The sequence below is a fragment of the Ipomoea nil genome, unplaced genomic scaffold, assembly GCF_001879475.1.
Source record: "Ipomoea nil cultivar Tokyo-kokei standard unplaced genomic scaffold, Asagao_1.1 scaffold2165, whole genome shotgun sequence".
Taxonomy (NCBI): Eukaryota; Viridiplantae; Streptophyta; class Magnoliopsida; order Solanales; family Convolvulaceae; genus Ipomoea; species Ipomoea nil.
In genome coordinates, this window is record NW_017618593.1 from 3178943 (window position 1) to 3203506 (window position 24564).

Consider the following 24564-nt stretch of genomic DNA (forward strand, 5'->3'; position numbering starts at 1 on the left):
CGGTAATTCTTGATCTTTTTCCGGCAGTGAGTACCGATTTGCGACGTTGCTGCCTTCGTTTGGATGCTATGGCGTCGACGGAGGGAGGTGGTGTGGCGGCTTTAACACGGCGATGGGCGGATATCGTGTTGGACGACAAGGAGGACGCCATCTTTAATCCGGCAGGGATGACCGATGACGGGGAACAGCCGGAGACCGAGTAGATATGGGGAGTTGTTGGGCGATTTCTAACGACGAAGATTATTAAGGCAGAGTATATGCGGCAAGTCATGGCATCTGTTTGGCAACCAGTACGGGGGGTTCAGGTTTCGGAGATTCAACCGAACCTGTTTCTCTTTATCTTTTATCATGAGACGGATGTGGAATATGTGTTGGATGAGGGTCCATGGTCGTTTAATAATCATTCGCTTGTTTGCAAAAGGGTTCCGGATGGAATACTACCGATTGATGTGGTTCTGGATACGATTGATCTATGGGTACAAGTGCATGATCTACCAATGGGTTACACGGGGATACCAATTCTTGAGCAAATTGGAAATTTTATTGGTACTTTTGTCAAACTGGATGACAGGTTTATTGGGGCTCCATGGCTGACATACTATCGAATTAGGGTTTCAATTCTGGTGGACAAACCGATCAAGCGAAGAATGAAATTGTTAAAGCGAGATAAAATGACATGTTGGGTGAATTTTAAGTATGAAAGGCTGCACACGTTTTGTTTTTGCTGTGGTATGATGGGTCACTCGTATAAGTTCTGTTTAAAGGCTCGGGAGGCGAAAATACCGGTGGAACAATATTCGTACTCTGCGGATTTACGAGTAGGGGGGAAATCGGGGGCCAGAGAGGTGGGTGACCCCTGGCTGGTTCCTCTCGGCGGAAAACCGAAGGAATTCCCGGTGGCAGGTTTGCCGAAGAAGCAGCCGGCGGTGGAAGGGGATCCGAGGGAGGAGGCGGTGAGGAGAGAGGCCGAGGAAGTGGTGACTACGGTGGCCAAGCGCCGCCGGGAGCAGGAAGGGGATAGTACTGATGTGACGATGTTGGACAGCTCAAAAAACTTGTTTATGGCGGGTTCTGGATCACACACCCGCCCGACCCAATGAGTACGTTGAGTTGGAACTGCCGTGGCTTGGGTAATCCACGGACAATTCATGAGGTGGTGGACATGGTGTCTCGTAAGCAACCCGATTTTGTATTTCTAATGGAAACCAAAGTGGCTCGAGATCATGCGGAGCGACTCCGTGTCACGATGGGTTTCGAAGGTTTGTTTTATGTTAACAGTAATGGTTTGGGTGGTGGATTAGCATTGTTGTGGAGGAAGAATAATACGGGGAGGCTCCTCAGTTACTCAGATAACTATGTTGATATTGAAGTAACTATGACTGGACATCCATGCTGGAGGATGACATGTTACTATGGTTACTCGGAGCGTACTAGGCGTGCTGAGTCTTGGGACTTATTGAGAACACTAGCGGCAAGATCGAACCTCCCATGGATCGTGGTGAGGGAATTCAATGATTTACTATATCAATATGAGAAGAGGGGGGGGGGGGGGTATCCGCACCCGAATAGGCTACTTCGAGGTTTTGGGGAGACACTTGAGGATTGTGGTCTGGCCCAGTTACCGATGAGTGGGTATCCGTATACCTGGGAGAAGGGGAAAAGAACTGCGAATTGGATTGAGGAGAGACTTGACAAGGTCCTGGTAACGGATGATTGGCGCAACATAATTCCTCATGTTCATGTTACGAATTTGAGAACCAGAAAATCAGATCATTCGGCTATTTTCTTTGGAATTCAGGAGGGAGTAGGGACAAATGGTGTTAGGAGGAGGGGGTTTCGCTTTGAGATGGCCTGGTTGTACGATGAGGGATGTAGGGGGTGGTGGAGCAGGCGTGGCAGGAGGGGAGGGGACAGGGTTTGCAGGATTGTATTCAGTACTGTGGAAACCAGTTAACACGCTGGGGTGGGGATCGGTTCCATAAGTATGGGAAACAAATTTTGAAATTGAAAAGGGATCAGCATCGTTTGAGAGGGCGCACTGACGCGCCCTCACTTGCCGAATTCCAGCGTATAGAGCATCTTCTATGCCGCACTGAGGCTCAGGAGGATGCATACTGGAGGCAGAGAGCCAAGCAGCACTGGCTCAAGGAGGCCGACGGCAATACGAAATTCTTTCACAGGTATGCCTCGCATCGTAAGAAAAAGAATACTATATCTAAATTGATGAATGACAATGGGGATTGGTTGGAAGGGGAGCCTATGAGGAAAAATATTTTGGATTATTTCAATAATATTTTCACCTCTGGGAGTCCGGGGACAGGGGAGGATTTTTTTTAGGGGATTGAGCCGCGGGTGACACAGGCACAGAATGACTCATTACTACGGCCCTTTACTCCTGAGGAAGTTAAAAATGCTGTGTTTGCAATGTACCTTGATAAGGCACCGGGCCCGGATGGAATGAATCCAGGTTTTTATCAGCATTTTTGGGATGTGGTAGGAGGGGATGTAGCGAGTTTTGTGGTTAATTGCCTTGATTCTTGTGAGCTTCCGCCTGAGTTGAATGACACGGATATTGTGTTGATCCCTAAGAAGAATAGTCCAGAATTGGTAACTGATCTGCGCCCTATAGCACTTAGCAATGTGGTTTACAGGATAATTGCAAAGATGATGTCTAATAGAATGAAACCCTTGATGGAGGAGATAATATCTGAATCACAGAGTGCTTTTATCCCGGACAGATTGATAACGGATAATATTTTACTAGCTGCAGAGGTAGGGCATTTTCTGAATAGGAAGCAATGTGGAGTAGGGGGATGGGTGCGCTTAAGTTAGACATGGCGAAAGCCTATGACCGGATGGAGTGGCCCTTTCTTCGTAACATGATGATGGCGCTGGGGTTTCATGGTAGATGGGTTGAGTTAGTTATGAAATGTGTAACTACGGTTTCCTACAGTATTTTGGTGAATGGCTCTCAGAGTGACCCAATTATACCTACACGTGGTTTAAGGCAGGGAGATCCGTTGTCCCCATACCTATTTATTATTTGTGCAGAGGGGCTTTCACTTTTATTGCAACGGGCTAACAGGACGGGATTGATTCATGGATGTAGAGTGGCAAGAGGAGCCCCCCAAATCTCTCATTTATTCTTTGCGGACGATAGTCTTCTATTTTTTAAGGTTAATGTGGAGGAGGCAAATGAGGTAAAGAGATGTCTGTCAGTATATGAGGACCTAGCTATCTGGACAAGTGGTAAACTATCACAAGTCAAGTATTTTTTATAGTAAAAATACGAGTGATATTGACAGGGAGAGTGTGGCTCAAGTATTGGGGGTGGGGCAGGCTTCGAATTTTGGCAAGTATTTGGGGCTACCTTCTTTTGTTGGAAGGAACAAGAAGGCAGCTTTTGCATATATTGAGGATAAAATACGCCAAAGAATTGGATCTTAGAATAAAAGATTGCTATCCCAAGCAGGGAAAGAAATACTATTGAAAAGTGTAGCACAATCTATGCCTACCTTTTCGATGAGTGTTTTTCTGCTGCCACTATCAGTATGCACGGCAATTGAGAGAACTATGAATAGATACTGATGGGACTCTGGAGCTGATAGGCGAATACATTGGAAGGCTTGGGATAAATTGTGTGTTCCTAAGAAATATGGTGGGTTGGGATTTAAAGATTTACGTGCGTTTAATCTAGCTATGTTGGGAAAACAGGCATGGCGAATGCTCACTAAACCTGAGTCCCTAGTGGCTTGTATCTACAAAGCCAGGTATTTTCCCAAGGGAACATTTTTTGATGCACAGGTAGGGAATAATCCCAGTTTTTGTTGGCGGAGTATTATGGCAGCAAAGAGTATAATTTGTAGTGGGGTCAGACGCAGAATAGGGAATGGGGAATCTACACTCATATGGACTCATCCCTGGTTGCAGGATGAACAGGATCCTATGATACAAACGGACATGCCAGTACAATTACAAGAGGCCAAAGTGGTGGGTTTAATGGATCAACAAACTGGTACATGAGATAATGATATTCTAATAGATTTATTTCAACCTACGGATGTGGAAAAAATTATGAGGATACCTGTCTTCCCGGACTATAATGATACATGGTATTGACATGGGGTCTCAAGAGGACTATATTCTGTGAAGAGTGAATACAGGCGTTTGGTAGGAAACTATGAGAATAACGGAGGGGCATTTGTGAATTGGTTACCCCTATGGAGACTCAAAATCCCCCCAAAATGGAAAATGTTCCTTTGGAGAGCCATTTGTGATATATTGCCTACTACTACAAACTTGCTTATAAAGAGGGTTGATGTGAGTCCATATTGTGCCATGTGTGGGATATCACCAAGAAGATACAATGCATGCTTTAGTCTTGTGTGATTTTGCAAGGAACATTTGGGAACAATCCAACCTTACAATCCCCAATATTGTCACGGATATTTTTCATGTTTGGTTTGGGGAGCTTCAAAATGTTTTAGATTCTGATGGAATGTTATATGCAGCCTCTATTCTATACAACATTTGGAGAGCACGAAATCGGGCGGTATGGGAGGCATGCCTACCACGACCGAGTTCGCTACTCAAAGCCGCCGCTGCTGCCAAGGATGCATGGACCCGATCACGGCCTGTCCATGTCGCGGCTGCCGGATCCACGTCCATAAACGCCGTAAGCCACACTGCCGACCGAGGCCATCCGTTTGCCGTCCGGGGGACCGCCAATACTGCCGAGCATTCGATGCCAATGTTGAGAAGATGCCGGGTCGATGCAGGCTATCTACACGAGACGGGCAGGGCCACCGTAGGGGCTGTTTTGCTCAATGTCGATGGAGGATACATATCGGCCTTCAATGCACCATTGCCCACGTGTTTCTCCCCTCTTGTGGCCGAGGCTTTGGCATGCAAGGAAGCTTTATCATGGTTGAAGGATCGAGGGGAGCAGAATATTGAGTTATACACAGATTGCTTGACATTACAACGCTATCTTACTACACCGACCGCAGCGTTTCGTTCTTATGTTGGTTATGCCATTGACAGCTGCAGGCAAACTGCCACTTTATTTCAGTCTTGTTCATTTAATTTTATTTCTAGATCAGACAATTATTTAGCTTATGCATTAGCTACTACGGCTTATCAGCAACTTGTTGCTATGTACTGAGATATCCTCCCACTAGACATTTTTTCAGCCTTTTTCTAATGAAGCACCGCATATAATTTTCAAAAAAAAAAAAAAAATCTCACCTAAGGGAAAGACACTTTCCCTGATCCGTAAATCATCCAACACATTTCCTTGTCACTAGTCCCTTGTCACGAAGGCAAATGGACCCCTTTTTCTCTTATATACCCTTGGGTCAGGAACATTTCGAGCTGTCACCAACTCACCATGGACTTCGAATGCCCAAGTTCTAACAGGCTATCCAAAGCTATTGCTGTAAACGTCGGCATGGATTTACCACATCACACAATATGAGAATGAAGACGAAGAGGCAGAAGAAAAAATTAAGGCGAGGGATGGGAGACGAATCGAGATTTACACATATACATCGTCGAAGATATTCAGCGGGGGAGAAGGTTGTGAACATACATCATAGCTTCTGTTTTTGTCTCTCCCATTCTCTCTCTATCTTCGCCTCTGGCCCTAACTTTCTGGAGAAGACGACGATGAAGACGGTGGCGTGCGCTGTTGGGAATATGAGCTTTTTTGTTTTTGTTTGTTTTTATTTTTTTATTTTCTTTTTGTTTTTAAATAAAAATGCTTACCAGGATTTCAATATCATATTTTTTAGGGAAAAGGGTCAAATAGGCCTTCGAGCTTTAGCTTAAAAGTCAATTAAGCCCTTAAACTTTTTAAATGTGCAACTACACTCATCAACAATTCATTTAAGTGCAATGAAGCCTAAAAACAAATTAATGACCTGCTATCACAGGTCATTACGGTTCAGGCCACCTTCCGGCGAATTTTCAGGCAAAAAAAAAAGTGACCGGCAAAATTTTCAACAAAAGAAGTGACTGGAGAAATTTTCGGCAAATCTGAGTCGGTTGCTGGTCACATTTTTTTGTCGGAAAATTCGCCGGAAGGTGGCCTGAACCCTAATGACCTGTGATAGCCGGTCATTAATTTGTTTTTGGGCTTCATTGCACGTAAATGAATTGTCGATAGGTGTAGTTGCACCTTTAAAAAGCTTAAGGGCCTAATTGACTTTTAAGCCAAAGTTCGAGGGTCTATTTGACCATTTTCCCTATGTTTAATTTTAAATTAAAATTAATAAGGCCACATCAGTAGATACCGGCGCCATATAATCAGGCAAGCCAAAAACCTGTAAAAAGTTCTAGAGAAAAAAATAATAATTAATTTGTGGATCGAAACAATAATTATGAAAGATTAGGGTACTGCATGAAGAATCGTTTATAGTTCGTGGTGCGAAATGATACTTTAGCAAAAAAAATAAAATTGACATGTAAATAAATTTTTGTCATATCATTATTTTTTACCGGTAATATGCTGATTACCAATTAAAAAAAATTTAATTACACAATTTAGTTGGATTTAAAAGTGTAATTGAAATTGAAATTTTTTACAGTTTAAAATTTTAATTGTTATTTCATTAATACTCGAAGTATCTTTTTTTTTTTTTTTTTTTTTTTTTTTGTTTAAAGAAAAAAAGTAATTAGTTTTTATTTAGTTGTCTGAAGAATAAATAATTAATAATTACGATAATTTTAACAAGTAAACTACGATGTGTCTGTGTGTTATTAATTGGTCATCGGCTGCCAGTTTCTGGAGCTAATCATACTCCGCAAATCCAGGTGGAGTGGCTTATAAATCTTTCCCACGTGTTCCCTGAAGCTGGAAAAGCGCAATGCCGATGTGCAACTCGTCGCCGCCGTCGTCCACGTCGTCGAGCTCAACGAAATCGTGGCTCGTTCACGCTCTGGTGGCCGGAGCCGCAGTGGCCGTTGCTTTCGGTGCTCACAGATACTTTCTTAGATCTGGGAAGTTCCGGAGTCGGGTCATCGGGATCATACCCGCCCGTTTCGCTTCCACTCGGTTCCCTGGTAAACCGCTCGTAGATATCCTCGGCAAGCCCATGATCCAGGTACTATGGCGAATCACCTGCTTTTGCTTCTTCTCTGATTTTTTTATGAAGTGCAGTCAATTATGAGATATTCTGGGCATCTGCATTTATTACAAAAATTCTAACACAACTCAATTAAGTGCGTATAGAAATTTTTGTGTATGGCTTATAGAAGATGAGAGGTGTTTGACGGAATCGAGTGGAGCGAAATTCACATAGCAGAGTAGAGTACTTTTGTACATGTAGTATGTTTAGAGTTACACATAGATATGTTGCTTGTAACCTTATGTTTTATTATCACAATTAATAGCTACCGCAGTAATTCTTGTATTTTTTTACTTTCTGTCATAATTATTGATCCTTGTTTTCGTTAATCTCACCAGAAATGGTGTTTAGAAAAAAATTGAAGATTATAGCTTTGCTGATATCTGAATTGCAGAGAACATGGGAAAGGGCGAAATTAGCTAGGGCATTGGATCAAGTTGGTATGTGCTTGATTTGATGTTTTTGGGGATTTCATTTTTCAATACACTGTTTATGGGGAATTGTTAATGTACTGTTCTTTATTTGATAGTTGTGGCGACGGATGATGAAAAGATTGCTGAATGTTGTAGGGGATTTGGTGCTGAAGTCATTATGACTTCTGAATCATGTAGAAATGGTAAAATCACATGAATTTGGTACTAATCTGTGGAGATTTTACTTTGCTTAGTGCCTTAATAACTGTATTTACTGATAGTTAGTTGTTGATTTCTAGGAACTGAGCGATGTAATGAGGCTCTTCAAAAGCTCGAGAAGAAGTATGACATTGTTGTTAATATTCAAGGAGATGAACCACTTATTGAACCCGAAATAATAGACGGTATTGTAGAAGCCCTTCAGGTAAACTTTGTCCTGATGATGACCTTGGATTTGTATTTATGTTGTACACTTGTACTTGGTTTTTTGGAAGATAAATGCAGTTTTGCTGCGTGTGTATACTTCTCCTTGGGTTCTCCTGTATATTTGAAGTGGTCACATAATGGGGTGTAAGAGATCCTAAATAGCTGATTACTTTAGTTCTTCAAACAATTAATTGATAGTTTATGGCTTTATGCATTACTGATTAAACACGTTAGTTCTAAAATAAGGGATGGATGTTATGACTTGTAACCATATCTATTCTCCCTTTCGGTTAACATGTTATATGTCATTTGGTTTGAGGAAGACTATTATCCCAGCTCATACAATGTTGGCTTTGTCATTGTCTCATTGATGCAGGCTGCACCGGATGCTGTTTTTAGCACTGCAGTCACTTCTTTGAAACCTGAGGATGCATTTGATACAAACCGTGTGAAATGTGTAGTTGATAATCGTGGTTATGCAATCTACTTTTCTCGAGGGCTTATCCCTTATAACAAGTTAGTCTGCTTTCTTGTTGCATAATATGGATGTGAATCAAAATTCTTTTGATAATTAATTATTCCCACCCTTTTCACAGGTCTGGCAAGGTTAATCCTGATTTTCCTTACTTGCTCCACCTTGGAATTCAGGTAACCAAATTGGGCTGTTGTGATTCCCTTCATTATTATATGCCACATTAGACTGTAAGTAAATAACAATCCACTCTAATTCCTTTCCAGAGTTATGATACGAAGTTCCTCAAAATATATCCAGAACTGCAACCAACCCCACTGCAACTACAAGAAGATCTTGAACAATTGAAGGTCCTCGAGAATGGATACAGAATGAAGGTGCTTGTTTCTTTCTTTCTCGTGTTTGACATCCTGGAAAGGTTTTAGTAATTTAGTCACTCGCCTGAACTTGATCCAAAATAAAGAAAAACAAAAAAATCGACCTCTTTTTTGTTGTTCTAGAGAAAGATGAATATCTAGTAAAGCAATACCCCATTCCCATTATGCCCAATATCTCATTCGTTTTGTCTTGATATGCGTTTCCTCATTTATGTTATACTATTATCCATTAACAGTTGTTATTTATACTCGGTATAATGCATTGATGTTCATGTCGTTTTCAGGTGATTAAAGTGGATCATGAGGCTCATGGTGTTGATGCCCCAGAAGACGTACAAAAGATAGTGGAATTCATGCGTGAACGAAACTTGTCCTAGTAAAACTACACCAAACCGGCTATTTGTGGAGTTACACCATTACATACATACAGGTTAAGAGCATGCATTTCACTGTATATCAGTATATCTTCTCAAGCAAAGAGTGAACTTCCCTTGTATAATCAGTACATCAATGTTTTTGAGTTCTTGTGCTGCAGTGATATCTGTCTTTTACTTCTTTTATTTTATTTTTTTGAGATTGCCCATTTGGGTAATCCTAGAATTTGGACCAAAATAAGGTTTCAGTTTGTAAAATTAAGATAATTTTATTCTGTTTTCCTTCTATGTTGCCTGGAGGGAGAGGTTTTAGCATTTTGTAGTTTGAACGGCTTAGGATTTAGGAGTTTGAAGCAAAGAGAGGTGTATAAGGGGTGGTTTGGGAGAAGCTTTTTCTATGTAATAATACTATGATGTTTGTCCTGGTGTTTTTACTCTTCAACTTCATCTTAATCCATTTCTATGTCTGTTTTGCCAAGTCATAAAAGAGACCTTAGAGTAAATGAGTAATATTAAATGTTTTGGTTGGCAAATTATATCGTAGACCCATGTAATTTAACTAGAGTTAATACCCAAAATGGTCTTCGACTATGGTGGTTTTTCTCAATTTCGTTGTAAACGACTTTTGTGACACAATGTAATCTCAGACTTGTGTGTTTTTGCTCAGTTTAGTCTTCCGTTTACCTTTCCATTGCAATAATCCCTCCTTTAAGAGAGAATGAAAAAGCTTCAAAACTCCATGGCCAATGTTTATGAGGAGAAAGAAGTGAAAGAACTTTGTGAAATTCTTGCACCAGAAGTACACACACATATAAACTAAACACTGATATTCACAAACTCAATGTTCTGTAAAATGAAGGCAGCAAAACATATAGTAACAATGCTCTGAGTTCCAATATGTAATTATTAGTCTGAGATATTGATCAGAACTAACAACAATGGAAACTGTACCACACCAATGATTAATATAGTTTCTCAAAAATATCTATTATGAAGACTTAGGTTTTGCAAAATCAACCAGATCTTTGAAGAGCTTTTCCTTGTTTGGTTGGGGTTGGTGGATTAATCGACAGATTCTTTGTCTGCCCCACTAAGCTGTCGTAAGACCCCGCACTGGAATTTGAGGGGCTGCTAGGAAATTGATGCTTGTTGTCTCTGGTTATATTTGGCATGTGGTTGCCCGTAGGGGTAGCATCCCAAGGAGCTTGAGGCAAATGATCAGCAGATTTGGGCTTTGAAGGCGAATCACTATGAGCAGGCATTCTCAATATTTCACTCACAATTCTTTCTGCAAATCCTCATAAACATTGCCCATGGAGTTTCTAAGTTTTTTCCTTCTCTCTTAAAGGAGGGATTAGTGCAATTACAAAAATATCTTTGAATTTAACATCAAATGGATCGGAGGACTAAATTGAGCAAAAACACACAAGTCTAGGACTACATTGTGTCATATATATATATATATATATATATATATATATATATATATATATATATATATATATATATATAATTTCTTACAAATATTGTTATTATTAAAGAATATAAGAAAAGATATGGTGGATGCATGTGCATGGTAAAAGTAATGAAAAAGATAACGGAAGTTATAACGGTAACGGTATTTTTGTCCAAAAATTTGTAAAGCATGGACATAAATGAGGGATATAACTTTGATTGAAATTTATTATGTTTATTATATATATATATATATATGTATATAGTCAAGGGTTCTGGTGCGGGTGGCACTGTTAGGTGCGGTTGTGCGGTTGCGAGGATGCCGTTCGTTTTTAATGAGCGCAAATATCCTGACCGTTGATCTCAAAGTTTGAAATTCGGGTACTTTTAATTGTATTCGCGTACTGAGGGACAAATTAGTAATTTAGATTAAAGTAACATTCATCGCTGTTCTATTTCGTCATTCGCATTGCCGTCGCCGTTGTTTTTGCTTTTCAAAGAATCGCCCAGTTGTCTATCGTTTCTCGATCGTTTAGCATTGCGATGCCCATTGTTTTTGCTTCCAAATCTTTTTCAATTTTCTGTTGTTATATAGTATGTAGTTATCGTGGATATACATTTTTTTTTCCAGAAATTTGATCTGCTTTATTTGGTTATGAAAATGGAGAACGATAAGTTATATTTTTGAAGGACATTGTGTATTACATCTATGCATAGTAAGAGTTAGACGGACGGATGTTCATTAATGAGATATGAGACGCATAGTAAAGATATAAGAGATGCATTTTAAAGAGATCGCAGACGCATATTAAAGAGTTACGAGACGCATATTAAAGAGACATGAGACGCATAATTAAAGAGATATGAGACGCATATTAAGGATATATGATAAGTATATCAAAGAGATCTGAGACGCATATTAAGGATATATGAGACGCATATTAAGGAGTTTTGTGAAATGATTTATTTTAATTGGTACTCAAACGTACGGAATCAAGAACTGAGATCCCGCACGTTGTATTTTAATAACTCGCACATAATGGTGTTTTTGTACGCACATTAATTTATTTGAATTTATATTCTTTTTTTTTTATAGTTATTTTTAATAATAATTATTTTCTATGTTATTTTAGTATGCAAACGAACGCTCATTAATATATGAACTTAAGCAATGTGTAATGTCACGAAAATTAACGCACATTAAAGTTTTTTTAAAAGCACGTTAAAGGTTAAGTGGAAGCATATTAAGAATATAAATTGTATGAATTAATAAGTTGATTTTTAATATGCGTTCATGCAACATACAAGATGCGTGAAAATATATATTAATGTGTTTCAATTATGTTACAAAGTAGGTTACATCAAGATTGGAATAATGTAAATTAATAGATCCTTTAACAATCAAAAATATTAATTATTTTTTGTACTTAATACCAGCCTTTTCCATGTTTTTTACAGACAATTCATTGATTTCAGCAGTCAAAATTGCTGTAATGTATTTGACCCTGAGGTCTGCAATATCTGATTTTTAATTTCACTGCTGTCAGTTTGAAAACCAATCACTCCACCCCCAATGTATGTTTGCATGTGGCACATTGTAAGTACTCCACAATCACCTTTCTTCTCGGGGCCACTATATTGGATTACCATTCTTTCAGGTATAGCTTTTCTAAGTCTGTTTGCAGCACTGTATGAATTCCTTTCATTCAAATATCTTACAAAGTAGTCTTTCTGCAAATAGATAGAAAAGCATTAAATACAGGAAAAAGTAGATTTCATAAAATGTTTTATAATGTGTTAATTAGTACTCACCAAAAGAAATGGTATTTGACCATATTTGGCAGTACCAGCAACATCAGCAGAAGAGCTGTCAAGTATGTGTATGCATGTATGATAGACATCCATATCATGCATATGACATATATTTGATCAGCTGCAATCACTGGGAAAAAGAACTGCATTTTGTACTCTTTTAGTTCAGAGAAATTCCTTTCAAAAAAAAAAAAAAAAGTTCAGAGAAATTATAAATACAAATGTAATTTAAGTATGTAGAATTTAATTTACCAAACGACACTTCATAGGGTCAGCAGTAGCAGTGTCAATGTCATTATTAACGCTTTCTCGAAACTTTTCATACAGCTGATCAGTACTGTATCCAGGTGGTTTATACAGAATAGAAGATGCCTACACGAGTATGATAATGTTGTTAGCATTGCAGTATGTGCTTCAAGACAGTTGTTAACGTGCATGAAATCATAAATCAATAATAAAATAACTTACAACTGGTGTCGTTGAGAAAAAGAATCATCTTTTGTTACAATACTTAAAGGTGTAGATTTTATTTAGAATTAAGCTCCAAGTGTCCAAAACACCTGCTTCCACATTTTCACCCTTTCTCAATGATCTCAACTCAATCATCAGTAAACGTTTGTCTCTATGTTTAAAAACAAATTCACACCTACAAAAATTTTCAGATATGAAGTAAAAAAATCAGTAATTAAATACACACGCACATTAAGCATTACATAGACGCACATTAAGCATTACATAGACGCACATTAAGTAGACATTTCAGGCATATTAAGTATAAAACTCACACACATCAGTAACATTTAATAGCATACAGGAAACACTAACTTGTTAAGAAACTCATTTTACACATAGGAATTTGAAATGTAACTTACGTATTTGTATTATTGGCGGAATAAACCCAGTTGTTGAGCATGATTTCATTCGGAGTGTGCGGTGCAGTGAAGTTCAGGTTCATTGTAAAGCATGGATAGTCCATCGAATAGATCTTTTTGATTTGGGCACAGTGTGTTTGTAGTTTCTCCCCAACAGGTGTTGATCCTTCTTTTGCAGTTTCTTTGACACTTGTCTTATTTGTATTCTGAGTGTTATGTTTTTCAACATGTTCTTTATTTGGACTGTCAGCATTGTGCTCTTCGTCACAAGACTTATACTGGTCATTCCTGTTCCCATTCGAAGTATTCTGCTGAAGATCATCAACAATGTAGCAAGCAGCAATATTTAAAACATCATCTGAGATGCTAGTTTCTCTCTGTGTCTCCTTTGGATTTGAAGTGGCAACGGAGGTCACTGTAGCAATATCAGCATTGTTGCAAGTGGGGCTTGGGGTTGGTGTTTTTAAAAGGTTGAAACTAGGAATTTCATACTGCTGTTCTTCCAAATATTCTTTCCTTTTTTGTATTGCAAGGTCGATTGCAATATATGTTTCTGGATCGCCCCAAAAGGAGTCTTGGCTGCTAAATGCTTCCCGTTCTTCCTGGGAGAGACATGATTGCACACCTTGAACTACAGGACTGAGTGCTTTCATAGCCATTGAATGCAGGGTTTTTAGATTCTCATTGTTTTCAAACATGGCTGGTGAATTTTTTGAGTAGTCAATCAGGGTTACCATCTCACCAGTAAACCTCTGCATAGACTGTACATAACCAGTGCAGAATTCCTGTTGCAAGAATTAATGTGCGTATGATTATGTCATAATGTGCGTGGAATAGGATCTTTAAATTTGAAAGCACATGAATTATTATGTGTGTTATGGTAAAACATTATGTGCTTTACAATTATACAGTAATATAAGTGAAAGTAGTTTGAATAAAAATAAACAAAAAAACGTCATAGAATGAAGAACACACCTTCACTTTTTCAAGTGGCACAGGTTGTACTTCAGTCTGTTGTTGACCATTGACAGCAGGAAAGGCTTCCACTTCCGGTTGATTAGTGCAATCAAATTCTTCTGAATACGTTTGAGTGGGCACAAACTGTGGATTACGTTTATGAATTCTGCCTCTTCCAAAAGCCCCAGACTTAAACTCTTCCAACTCTCGGTCTTTTAAATGTTTAGTTGTCCATCCTATTAAAGCTGGAATAGCTCTTTTAACAGGTCGATGGAATTGTAACAGAACACGATCAACATAGTGTACCTGAATACAAATGACAAATGTCAGCAAGAGAAGGTTCTATGTTTTGTATTTTAAATAGAACAAATACATATGTAACACTTACAAGCATGAACAGAAGGGACCCGGGGGAAATAACCAGTCAGGGTTGGTTGCCAAGCAAGTACTGCAGTATTCAATCGCTGCAATAGGAAGCGGCACCAATTGAATTCATGGATTTTGGAGATATCATTTAATGCATCTAAGATGCGTGGACCAACGTAGCCACTCTTAGGGCCATCAATGTACATAGAGCTTAGTATCACCATGAAGTAGATCTTGAACCAATCTCCTCCATCAGTGCACTCAATCATTGCTTTAATAGCCTCACCATACAGGATTTTGGTTGGGTTCTTTGGTTGAATCTTGGCTTTCCAATCCAAGAACAGTGGGAGAGTAGGAGACAACCTTTCTTTCTCATATGCAATTTCAATTGGTCCCATTGGGAAGCCCAAGGCAGATTCAACGTCATCTTTTGTCACATCAAGCTTTGAACCAGAGTGCAATGTTAAGGTTCCGTCCATTGGATCATAGTTATGGAGTATCCAATAGCTCAACCGTATTGGGAATTCAGTAATCTGCAGGCTAAGGATGCTCCCAAAACCTATATCATTGACTGCAGCCCGTTGTTCAGCGCTAAAATCTTTCATTGCATCAACCAACTTAGCTGATGATCCCCTGTTCTTAACTTCAGGAACACCGTCATAAATTCCTTGGTTTCTATTTTTTGATCTCTGTCTTTGTTTTCCAACCTGTCCAGCCCCCCCAGATGATGTAGCAATAACCATATCTAATTTCGGCTGGCTTTTCCGTTTTTTACCTATTGTTTTTTTTGAAAAAAATAAATAAATGCAAGGAAGTGTAAATGCATGATCAATGTGCAGTAAGTTGAATGTAGTTTGCACAAGGAAAACTACATAAGTTATGTAACATAAAGATATGAGAGTTTTGAAATTTAATGTGCGTTAGGATAGTTCTTTATATGCGTGTTAGTATAACTTATTCAGTGAGTGTGAAATTTAATGTGCGTCAAGTGAGTACAGGTTATGCGATATTGTAGTACTTATTATGCGTTAGTTCGTAAAGTAAATTGAATAGAAACATTACTTAAGGTGTGTGTTTAATAAAAACCTAATGTATGAATTTGAAGTTCAGTCCATTGAAAAAACATGTTTGTGCAATTAGATACTAGTATGCGTCAATGAGTATATATATATATATATATATATATATATATATGTATATATATTGCAACAATTTAGCTCATAGCATGGTTGAAGTAGCATGACGTTGTGTTTGCATCTAAACTTTATTTTTTTGTATCATTCTGAGATCAACATGGAAATCAAATCGTGCGTGAAATTAATTAGTAAACGATATTATTGGGATGAACAGGGGTCGAATTTACCTTGCGCAGTAGCTGCTATTTGAGTAGATTTATCAGATTGTGGAGCATTTCCCGGCGACGCCATGCGTGCGATGTTGTTAAAAACAGTCTGGAATGGAGAACGACGGCTGTAATCTGTAAAATGTTTGAAAAATGATATTGGAATATGAAGAAGGCGAATGTAGGAAGATTTTTGTGGAGTACTCGTGGAGTACTAATTCAGTTGTCTTAGAACCGGAGTGCGCGAAATTTGTTTGAAATGATAGAACAGTGATATTTTTAATTTGAATGCGCGAAATAAACTAACACAAATGCATACCGAAGTATTATTCTAACGGCCGCACATCAAAGAGTTATGATACACACATTAAGGATATACGAGACGCATATTAAAGATATACGAGACGCATATTAAATATATGTGATACGCATATTAAAAGAGTAATGAGAGAAATGATTTATCTCAATTGGTACTCAAACGAACGCACATTAAGATATGAGGTGTCGCACGGTGTTCGTTAGTAAGTCGCACGTAATGATGAATATGAACGCACATTAATTTACTTGATTTTTTTTCTTTGTTTTTAATAATTATTATTTTCAATGTTATTTTTAGTATGCAAATGAACGCACATTAAGATATGCAGTCACGCAAGTTGTAATGTGCGCTAAAATATAACCTAATTTGCTTAACGTATCAAAAGGATTTTTATATAACAAAAATATATTAATGTTTGCTAATTACATAAACTAATACTAATTGGGCTATTTTTTTTTCAAGACCAGCTTTTTTGGTGTTCTCAGTGGACAATTGGTTATTTTCTGCAGTTAAAATCGCTGCAATGTACTTGATCCTGAGATCATCAAGATCTTTTGTCTTTCCCTTCCTGATGCCACAGTCCCAATCGCTCGATCCAGTCCTCATGTATGTTTCCATGTGGCGCATTGTAAATACACCACAGTCATGCTTGTTTGTTGTATCTCGACATCTCATCTCCATTCTTGTTATTACAGCTTTTTTAAGTGTCTCTGAAGAAGTGCGCAGCATCCTACTGTTCAAATATCGTGCAAAATATTGTTGCTGCAATAAAATAGATAATTATTTTTTTTTTAAAATTATAATAAAATGTTAAAGTTTGTATACTGACTTAAAATGTGTGAGTCAATACTTACCAATGTACGAGGTAGATTGTCATATTTCTCTGTGCTAGTACCACCAACGGAGGAATTGTCAAGTATATCAACCCGTGTATACCCAGGGTAATGCATATTACATAAATGTGATCAGATTTGATGAATGGAAAAAAGAACTGCAAGTTGGAATTTGTTTTAAATGTGTTAGCATAGAGAAACAATAAATACGAATCGTATTTAAAGAATTTGGAATGTAATATACCAAACGTCGGATCAAAGGATTATCATAAGCTTCAAGCTCCCCATCGACTTCTTTTTCAAACTTAGAGTATAATTTATCAGTGATCTCTTCTTTTGGTGCATTCACAATACAATTTGTCTACAAAATCATGTTGTTTAAATATTAATTATACATTTCATTAATAAGTGATGTTATTTTATATATCTTTTTCTGAAATCAAAGCCTGCGAAAGCATATGTTAATGCCTAAATGAAAAAGTTTACAATTACAGTTTCAATCCTATAGATGCTTCAATATGTTATTAAATGTGCATGAAACTATAAATGGTTCAAATAATAACTTACCACTGGATTTGTCGTAAAAAAGAATCTCTTAACTGACTCTTTGGAACTGCAGTTATACTCCAAGTAGTTTAGGATCAAACTCCATGTGTCTAACACTGCCGACTCAACATAATTTTTCTTTAGCAGTGATTTCATATTGATCAAGAATAGGAGTTTTTCACCATCCTGAAACACATTATGATAGCTACAAATATGCAGATAAAAATATTTAACATAAAGATTAGAAAAAACAAAAAAATAATAAAATAAATAATTCAAGATATTAGCAGGATCAATTAGCAAAAAAAAAAAAAAAAAAAAAAAAAAAAAAAAAAAAAAAAAAAACCAAAACAAAACAAAAAAACAAAATAGGGATCTTATGTATAACTTACTCAATTGATTCATCTGCCTTTTCAATCCAAAGTTTAAGTGCTTTTTCAGCAGTAGTGATTGGTGATGAGAGTTGCACCTGTCTTAAAAAGAACGGGGATTTCATTGTTTCTGACCGTTTTCATGTTCTCCGTCCTCTCTGCTGATGATCTTCAGCAGGCTCTGATATAGCCTTTCCAGCTTTCTTTGAAGGTGCTGCTTCTGGGACTATGTGTGCTTGAACACCAGGAGTCACTGCATCGGGAGCAAGATGAGCTTCTTGAACACTAGGACACGGCGTTGGTATGCTTACAAGTTCAACGTCCTTTGCATTCGCCTCGGCATCAATAGGTGACACTGTAAGATTTATTTCAATCTCACCTTGCCCTATGTCTGCTTGAACACCAGGAGGCACTGTATCGAGAGGAAGACGAGCTGCTTGAACACTAAGACACGGCTTTGGTATGCTTACAAGTTCTGAAAGAGAAACTGCATCCTCAGCGTCCTTCGCATTCGCCCTGGCACCAATAGGTGACACTGGAAGATTTATTTCAATCTCACCTTGCTCTATGTCAGATGCTGAAATGTCTGGTGTGACTGTTAGGTGCTCTTCATTTCTAGCAGTCATAGTTTTCTGACACTCACCATCAGCATGTGTAACACTGTCCAGCTGTGAAACTTGTTTTGGAAGCTCAGCTTGCTCAACCTCCTTAAGTCTAGTGTTTTCTGCAACGTCTGCACAAGTTGTAGTGGCAACAGCTTTAATGTGCTCACTATCAACTTCATTGGTTCTAGTTTGTTGTGCAATGTTTGCTATAGCTTCACTGGCAACAGCATTAAACTGCTCGTTCTGAACCTCATCAACTCCAGTTTGTTCTTTAACGCCCGCATTAAACTCTCTGGCAAGAGATGTAACCTGCTCACTCACAACCTGCTCAACTATAGTTTGTTCTATGACGTGTGCAACAGCTTCTGTGGCAACAGCCTCAACCTGCTCACCCTCTTTTTCTGCACAGTCTGGCTGTTGGTCTGAATCCTCATGCTCCTCTTCTGAAACGTCATCTTGTTGTTGTTCATGGTAGATAGAGGCAATATGTGCAATATCATACAGAGTATTTGTATGTAGTTGTGTTGGAATTGGTGTTGTTTGAAGGGGGCTAATTGCAGAGTCTAAAGCAGGGATATCACAAGTTTCCCTAATATATTTCACCTTATTCTGTATTGCAAGTTCAATTGCAGTACATGTTTCAGGGTCAAATGCACTTCTTTCCTCTTGGGAGAGGGTTGATTCCACCCCTGGAATTGCAGCAGCAAGTGCTTTGTGTGCAAGCGTTTTCAGATTGCTGACCCTATCTGTGTTGTGGATGATGCAAGATGATCTGCTGTTGTATTTAATAAGATTGTTCACCTCATCACAGAAGTTTTTTAAACTCTGTTCATATGCATTGCAGTATTCCTGTGTGGGAAATGAACGTTTGTATGATTATTACATGATGTGTATCAATGTTAATTACATCTAACAGACCTTAATGTGCGTCCTGTATTGTGTTAATGTGCTTTCAACCGATATGTATATAACCGTGGTAATATGCAAAGGGTTATCAACTAGTGTGCGCCACAGTAAATCCTAACGTGCGTGATAAAAATACTAAATGTGAGTATGGTTATAACTTTATATGCGTTTAAAAAAAAAAACCAAAAAATGAACATACCTCCTCAGCATCAATCCTAACATTCTGTACCTCAGGGATACTCTAAGCATTAACAGCAGGAATGTGAGAAGCTGGTTGGGTTGGTATATATTCTGGATTGCGTGGCTCGACTCTTCCTCGTCCAAATCCACCAGCTACAACTTTTGCTCTCTGCCGCTGCTTTAGAAGTCGAGTTGTCCACCCCACTAATGCCGGAATAGACCTCTGGACAGGTCGGTCGAAGTGGAGGATCACCCTATCAACATAATGCACCTGAATACAAATGAAAAGATCGTTAAAATAAATATCTTCTACATTTTGCCTTTTTAATTTTTTTTGCAGAAATTTAATATGCTTCAAAACTTACAAGCATAAACAGCATGCAATCGGGAAAATATCCCTTTTCGTTTTCCCTCCAACTGACAGCTGCAGCACTCAAGGTTCGAAGGATGAATATGCACCAATTGAAATGGGGAATTTTGTCTACATTGTCCACAACTTCCAGAATATGTGGCACAATATACCCATTTTTTGTACTTTCGATGTACATGGAGTTGAATAGAAGAATAAAATGGAATTTGAACCATTTCCCTCCATCAGTGCAGGCAAGCATTGCTCTTACAGTTTCCGAATACTTAACGGACGACAGTTTTTTTGCCACAATATTATTCTTCCACTCGTTGAACAATGCATTAGTAGAGGAGATCCTCTTTCCCTTGTATTTAATCTCAAGGGATCCCCTAGGCAATCCTAAAACAGCTTCCACATCATCTTCTGTTACGTCCAAAGTTTCATTTGTACGTAGAGTCAGCTTGCCTGCCATGCCATCATAGTGTGTTAGGATCCAGTAGCATAGGTAGTTCGGGAACTGTTTGATTTTCAGATTTAAAATACTTCCAAATCCCATCTCCCGAACTGCAGCTTTTTGTTCTGGACTAAATTTTGCAATGGCATTAACCAACATTGGTGATGACCCCCTGTTCTGAGCTTCTTCAAATTTTCTAAGAATGTCATCAGGTTTAGGCTTTCGTGATCGTTTCTTTTTTGAAGATCGTATAGGTCCATTATCCACTGGAGCCACAACAATCTGCATATTAGCTTCCCTCTTGCGTTTGGAACCTATATTTGCAAACAAATACAAACTTTTGCTATTTTAAACTGCAAAAGAGACTAAATGCAGAATGTGTGTTCATTGTTCGAAGGTGTGCGAGTTTATAATTTATGTGCGTCAGTCTACAGGTTAGTGTGCGTTAAAGATGAAAACAAAATGCGTACAACAATTTCATAATTTTTGGGGCTAATCATAAAACATAGAAATAGAATATGCGTATAAATAGTAAACAATGTGCGGTAAAAAAAAAAAAACACTAAGATGAATCCATGCGAAGTATACATTCAACGAAATAATATTCCTAAATTCGAATTTATTAGGGATTGTCAACTAAAATCACAATGCGTGAGAAACTGAAATCTTAAAATTATACATACAAGAGCTAACGTGCGTGAAATTAATATGTAAGATGCGCATGTGATATGAATGTATGAAATTTACCTTTTCTAGAAGGTCGCTGTTTGCTGGATTCGGCCGTGTGGGTTGGATGCTCTTCAGACGCCATATTTGCTTCACGCAAGGTGTTGGTAGTTAAGCACCGTCGAAGTAGTAAAAGCTTGTAAAGGTTGCGCAGTGGGACTGTGAAACAAACTGGAAAATCGCGTTGTTAAAGGTAAGAAGCTCTGATAATGAGTTTCTAACCGGTCGTGAGGAAGAAGAAAGGTTTGCGTATTTTGTTTCCTTTTTTTTTTCTTAGTTAATACCCGGGGTGGTATTTTAGTTAATTTCCGTTGACATCAGACGAAATTGATTTGAATTGATCGAAATTCTAATCGACATCTTTGAACACTCCGACTTCGCACAGGATCGAATCCCTGCACCCCTCCCTTAAAAGAGTTAAAATGTTTTTGGCCGTTTGTTCGCACAGCAAGAACAGAATATAAGAATATTGAAGTATTAGTGTGCGCATATTAAAGATTAAATTCACGCACACTCGTTGAAGTAATCGCGCACGTTCAATGGTGTGAGGACTCGCGCATGTAATGCATGTGTACACGCACATTAAGGTATATACAATTAATTTGTTATTAGTTGTTAATTAAGGTTATGTAATTTTGGGAAATGAATGAATAATCTAACGCACATAAACAACTAAATACAGGCATATTGTTTCTTTTCAGATTTGTGTAAAGTTGGCAGGCAACATATATTTTGGTATACAAGAAATAAACGGATGAGCCCACTGGCGAAATAGTAGGAGTCTTTGAACACATTGACTCCGCCCAGGATCAAATCCCCCCAAAAGACCTAAAATTTTTCTGGCCGTTTGTTCGCACAGTAAGAACAGAATATAAGCATATTAAAGTATTAGTGTGCACATATTAAAGATTAAATTCACGCACACTCGTTGAAGTAATCGCGCACGTTCAATGGTGTGTGGACTCGCGCATGTAATGCATGTGTACACCCACATTAAGCTATTTGGACACGCGAATTGTGATGCATGTTAATCCATGTGAATACGGTCATTAAGTTATACGTAAGGGCACATTTTACGATTGAGATAATTGGACGAATATAAATCGAAGTAACGGAATTTTTTAATGATTTTGTTAAAAGGCATTGATAGAATAATGTAACGCACATAAACAATTAAATGCAGGCATATAGTTTTGTTTTCAATTTGTCAAAGTATCAAGACGCATATAAAGTTGAATAATGATTGGATGGTGGTTCTGGAAATCATTGTAATTCAATACATGGTGGAACGACAGTGTGGAACAGTGTATCTTCATCAACACGAGGGGTTTGAGTTCTTGTGCTGAAACATTGGTGTGGATACTCACATCGAGATTCTGAAAAAGCTGCAGTCTGATTGTGGGAAGGGATGCATAGCCTCGCACGCGCCTAATACTGGGAAAACCCGCTCTCACGATAGTGTTTCTCCAGTCGTTTATAAAGCTCTTCCCCTATTTCCATCCGGTAATTATAGCCCCTCGAAGCATGCTTCATACCTGGGAAGCTGAATTCCGAAAATGGAATGTGGATATTCCCTTCCACAACTTGAACAATCCAGCGTTGTCGGGGTAGGGAAAACCGTCACCTGGGCTTCTTTGTCCAAGTCGGTTGTTTCAGGTTTAGAATGTGTCGCTTTAGTTATTAATTATGTTTAAAATAACAAGAGATGGGGTGGTGGGAGTGGTTAATATGAGGAGGATAAAGATTTCGAAGAGTAAGAAGGAGATGAAGAAAACATGAAGGATCCAGCGTGGGTGAAAAAGAGTCACCATACGGCATTGTGTATATCTATGTATTGCAAAGAAACCAAGTAGGAATAATAAACAATTAGACAATATATATAGGTAATGAATTTTGATGTTGGATTGTTGCATCTTACCTCCCTTTTATAGTCCAATAATAACATGGTACGGGGTGTGGGTGGGTGACATTTACTTTCGTGTTTATAGATCATCATATTTTAACATGCGCTTACTTAGTTGCTTATGTGCGTTTCAAAATAATACAGTGTGCGTCAACGTATAAGTTTACTATACGCATGGTATTGTATTCATGAGCTGATATTAAGTAAACAATAAAAGCATTTTAAAGTATTTTGTCACGCACATTAAGCGTGTATCCAACGCACATATATAATTGTCATGCATAGGCAAATTAACCACCTCACCCCTATAAATCCTCGCTCACCACACACCCATACGGTGGGGTTGCGTGGTCAGGCGACAAGACTAATCGTTGTCAACAATTTATCTACTTCCCATAAAGGAAATCTTGGTAAATGTAACTTTTTTGAAGTCATCTCACATTATAAATTATTATCAACACGCACATTGTATTTTTTATTCGCGCATGTTACAGTGTAAATTAAAGCACATTAAAAATTGGTGGACACCGTCACTATTCAATTACCTATCGTATGGGCAAGGTAGGTGAAAAGACTAATCGGTGTCAGTTATTTACCTTTTCCCCATAAAGGGAGTCTTCCAACATTGAGTTGTCATTTATGACTATTAACTATGCATGTGTAGTTGGCGAAACGTACAGTATCCTATATATAATAAAGCTATATGGTCTTGTGAAAATTGAATGTTGCATTTAATTTTCACAAGACCATATGACTTTAAGATATGAAAGTCTTGTGAAAATTAAATGGGCTTTAAGATGTGAAAATTACTTTAAGATGTGAAAATTAAATGCAACATTTAATTTTCACATCTTAAAGCCATATGGCTTTAAGAAGCATGCATGCAACCCCAAAGTCTATAAGTTTGAAATTAGTATATAGCATAGCTATGTGGCTTAATATTTAAGATTGTTGATGTGCATATTGAGGACTACGGAGACAAAGATGTGTTATTCGTGGATTCATCGGATACTAGCCAACAACACTCTCCAACTTAATTGACGTGAAGTAGGCTTAGTAACATTAAGATTATATTATCGAATTATTAGTTCTCATCTTTTATTGATTACACACTTAATTCGATAGTATTTGGAAGAAAAAAATCAATGTTCTAACTAAGATTGTGATTTTGGTCTTTAAAGGTCAATTGTATGTTGCTACATCTAGAGTTGGAAATCTCAAAGGTCTAAAAATTTTGATCCGTGGTGACTCTAAAATTGTAATAATTCAATTACTATTGTAGTTTACTAAGTTCTTAAAAATTTAAAATATTAAATACTATGTACTAAATTTTTAATATAGTTTAAGATTTGTAATAATCACCCACCTTAAATATTATT

At 38.0% G+C, this 24564-nt stretch overlaps 1 protein-coding gene across 1 annotated transcript; it reads left to right on the plus strand.

Annotated features, from left to right (window-relative positions):
* The first annotated feature begins 6753 nt into the window (after positions 1 to 6753).
* LOC109149995 (3-deoxy-manno-octulosonate cytidylyltransferase, mitochondrial) lies at positions 6754 to 9623 on the plus strand. The gene is made up of 8 exons (XM_019297985.1): positions 6754 to 7103; positions 7522 to 7567; positions 7657 to 7743; positions 7840 to 7964; positions 8343 to 8482; positions 8563 to 8614; positions 8705 to 8815; positions 9100 to 9623. Exons 1-8 carry the CDS (start codon positions 6867 to 6869, stop codon positions 9190 to 9192), a joined length of 891 nt encoding a protein of 296 aa, XP_019153530.1. The 5' UTR covers positions 6754 to 6866; the 3' UTR covers positions 9193 to 9623.
* The last annotated feature ends 14941 nt before the right edge of the window (positions 9624 to 24564 follow it).

Bases quoted from the DNA above. Each gene is read 5' to 3' on its own strand.
- LOC109149995 (XM_019297985.1), top strand. From the start codon at position 6,867: ATGCCGATGTGCAACTCGTCGCCGCCGTCGTCCACGTCGTCGAGCTCA. The intron at 7,568-7,656 runs GTATGTGCTTGA...TTTATTTGATAG, and splicing joins TAGGGCATTGGATCAAGTTG to TTGTGGCGACGGATGATGAA. The intron at 7,965-8,342 runs GTAAACTTTGTC...TCATTGATGCAG, and splicing joins GTATTGTAGAAGCCCTTCAG to GCTGCACCGGATGCTGTTTT.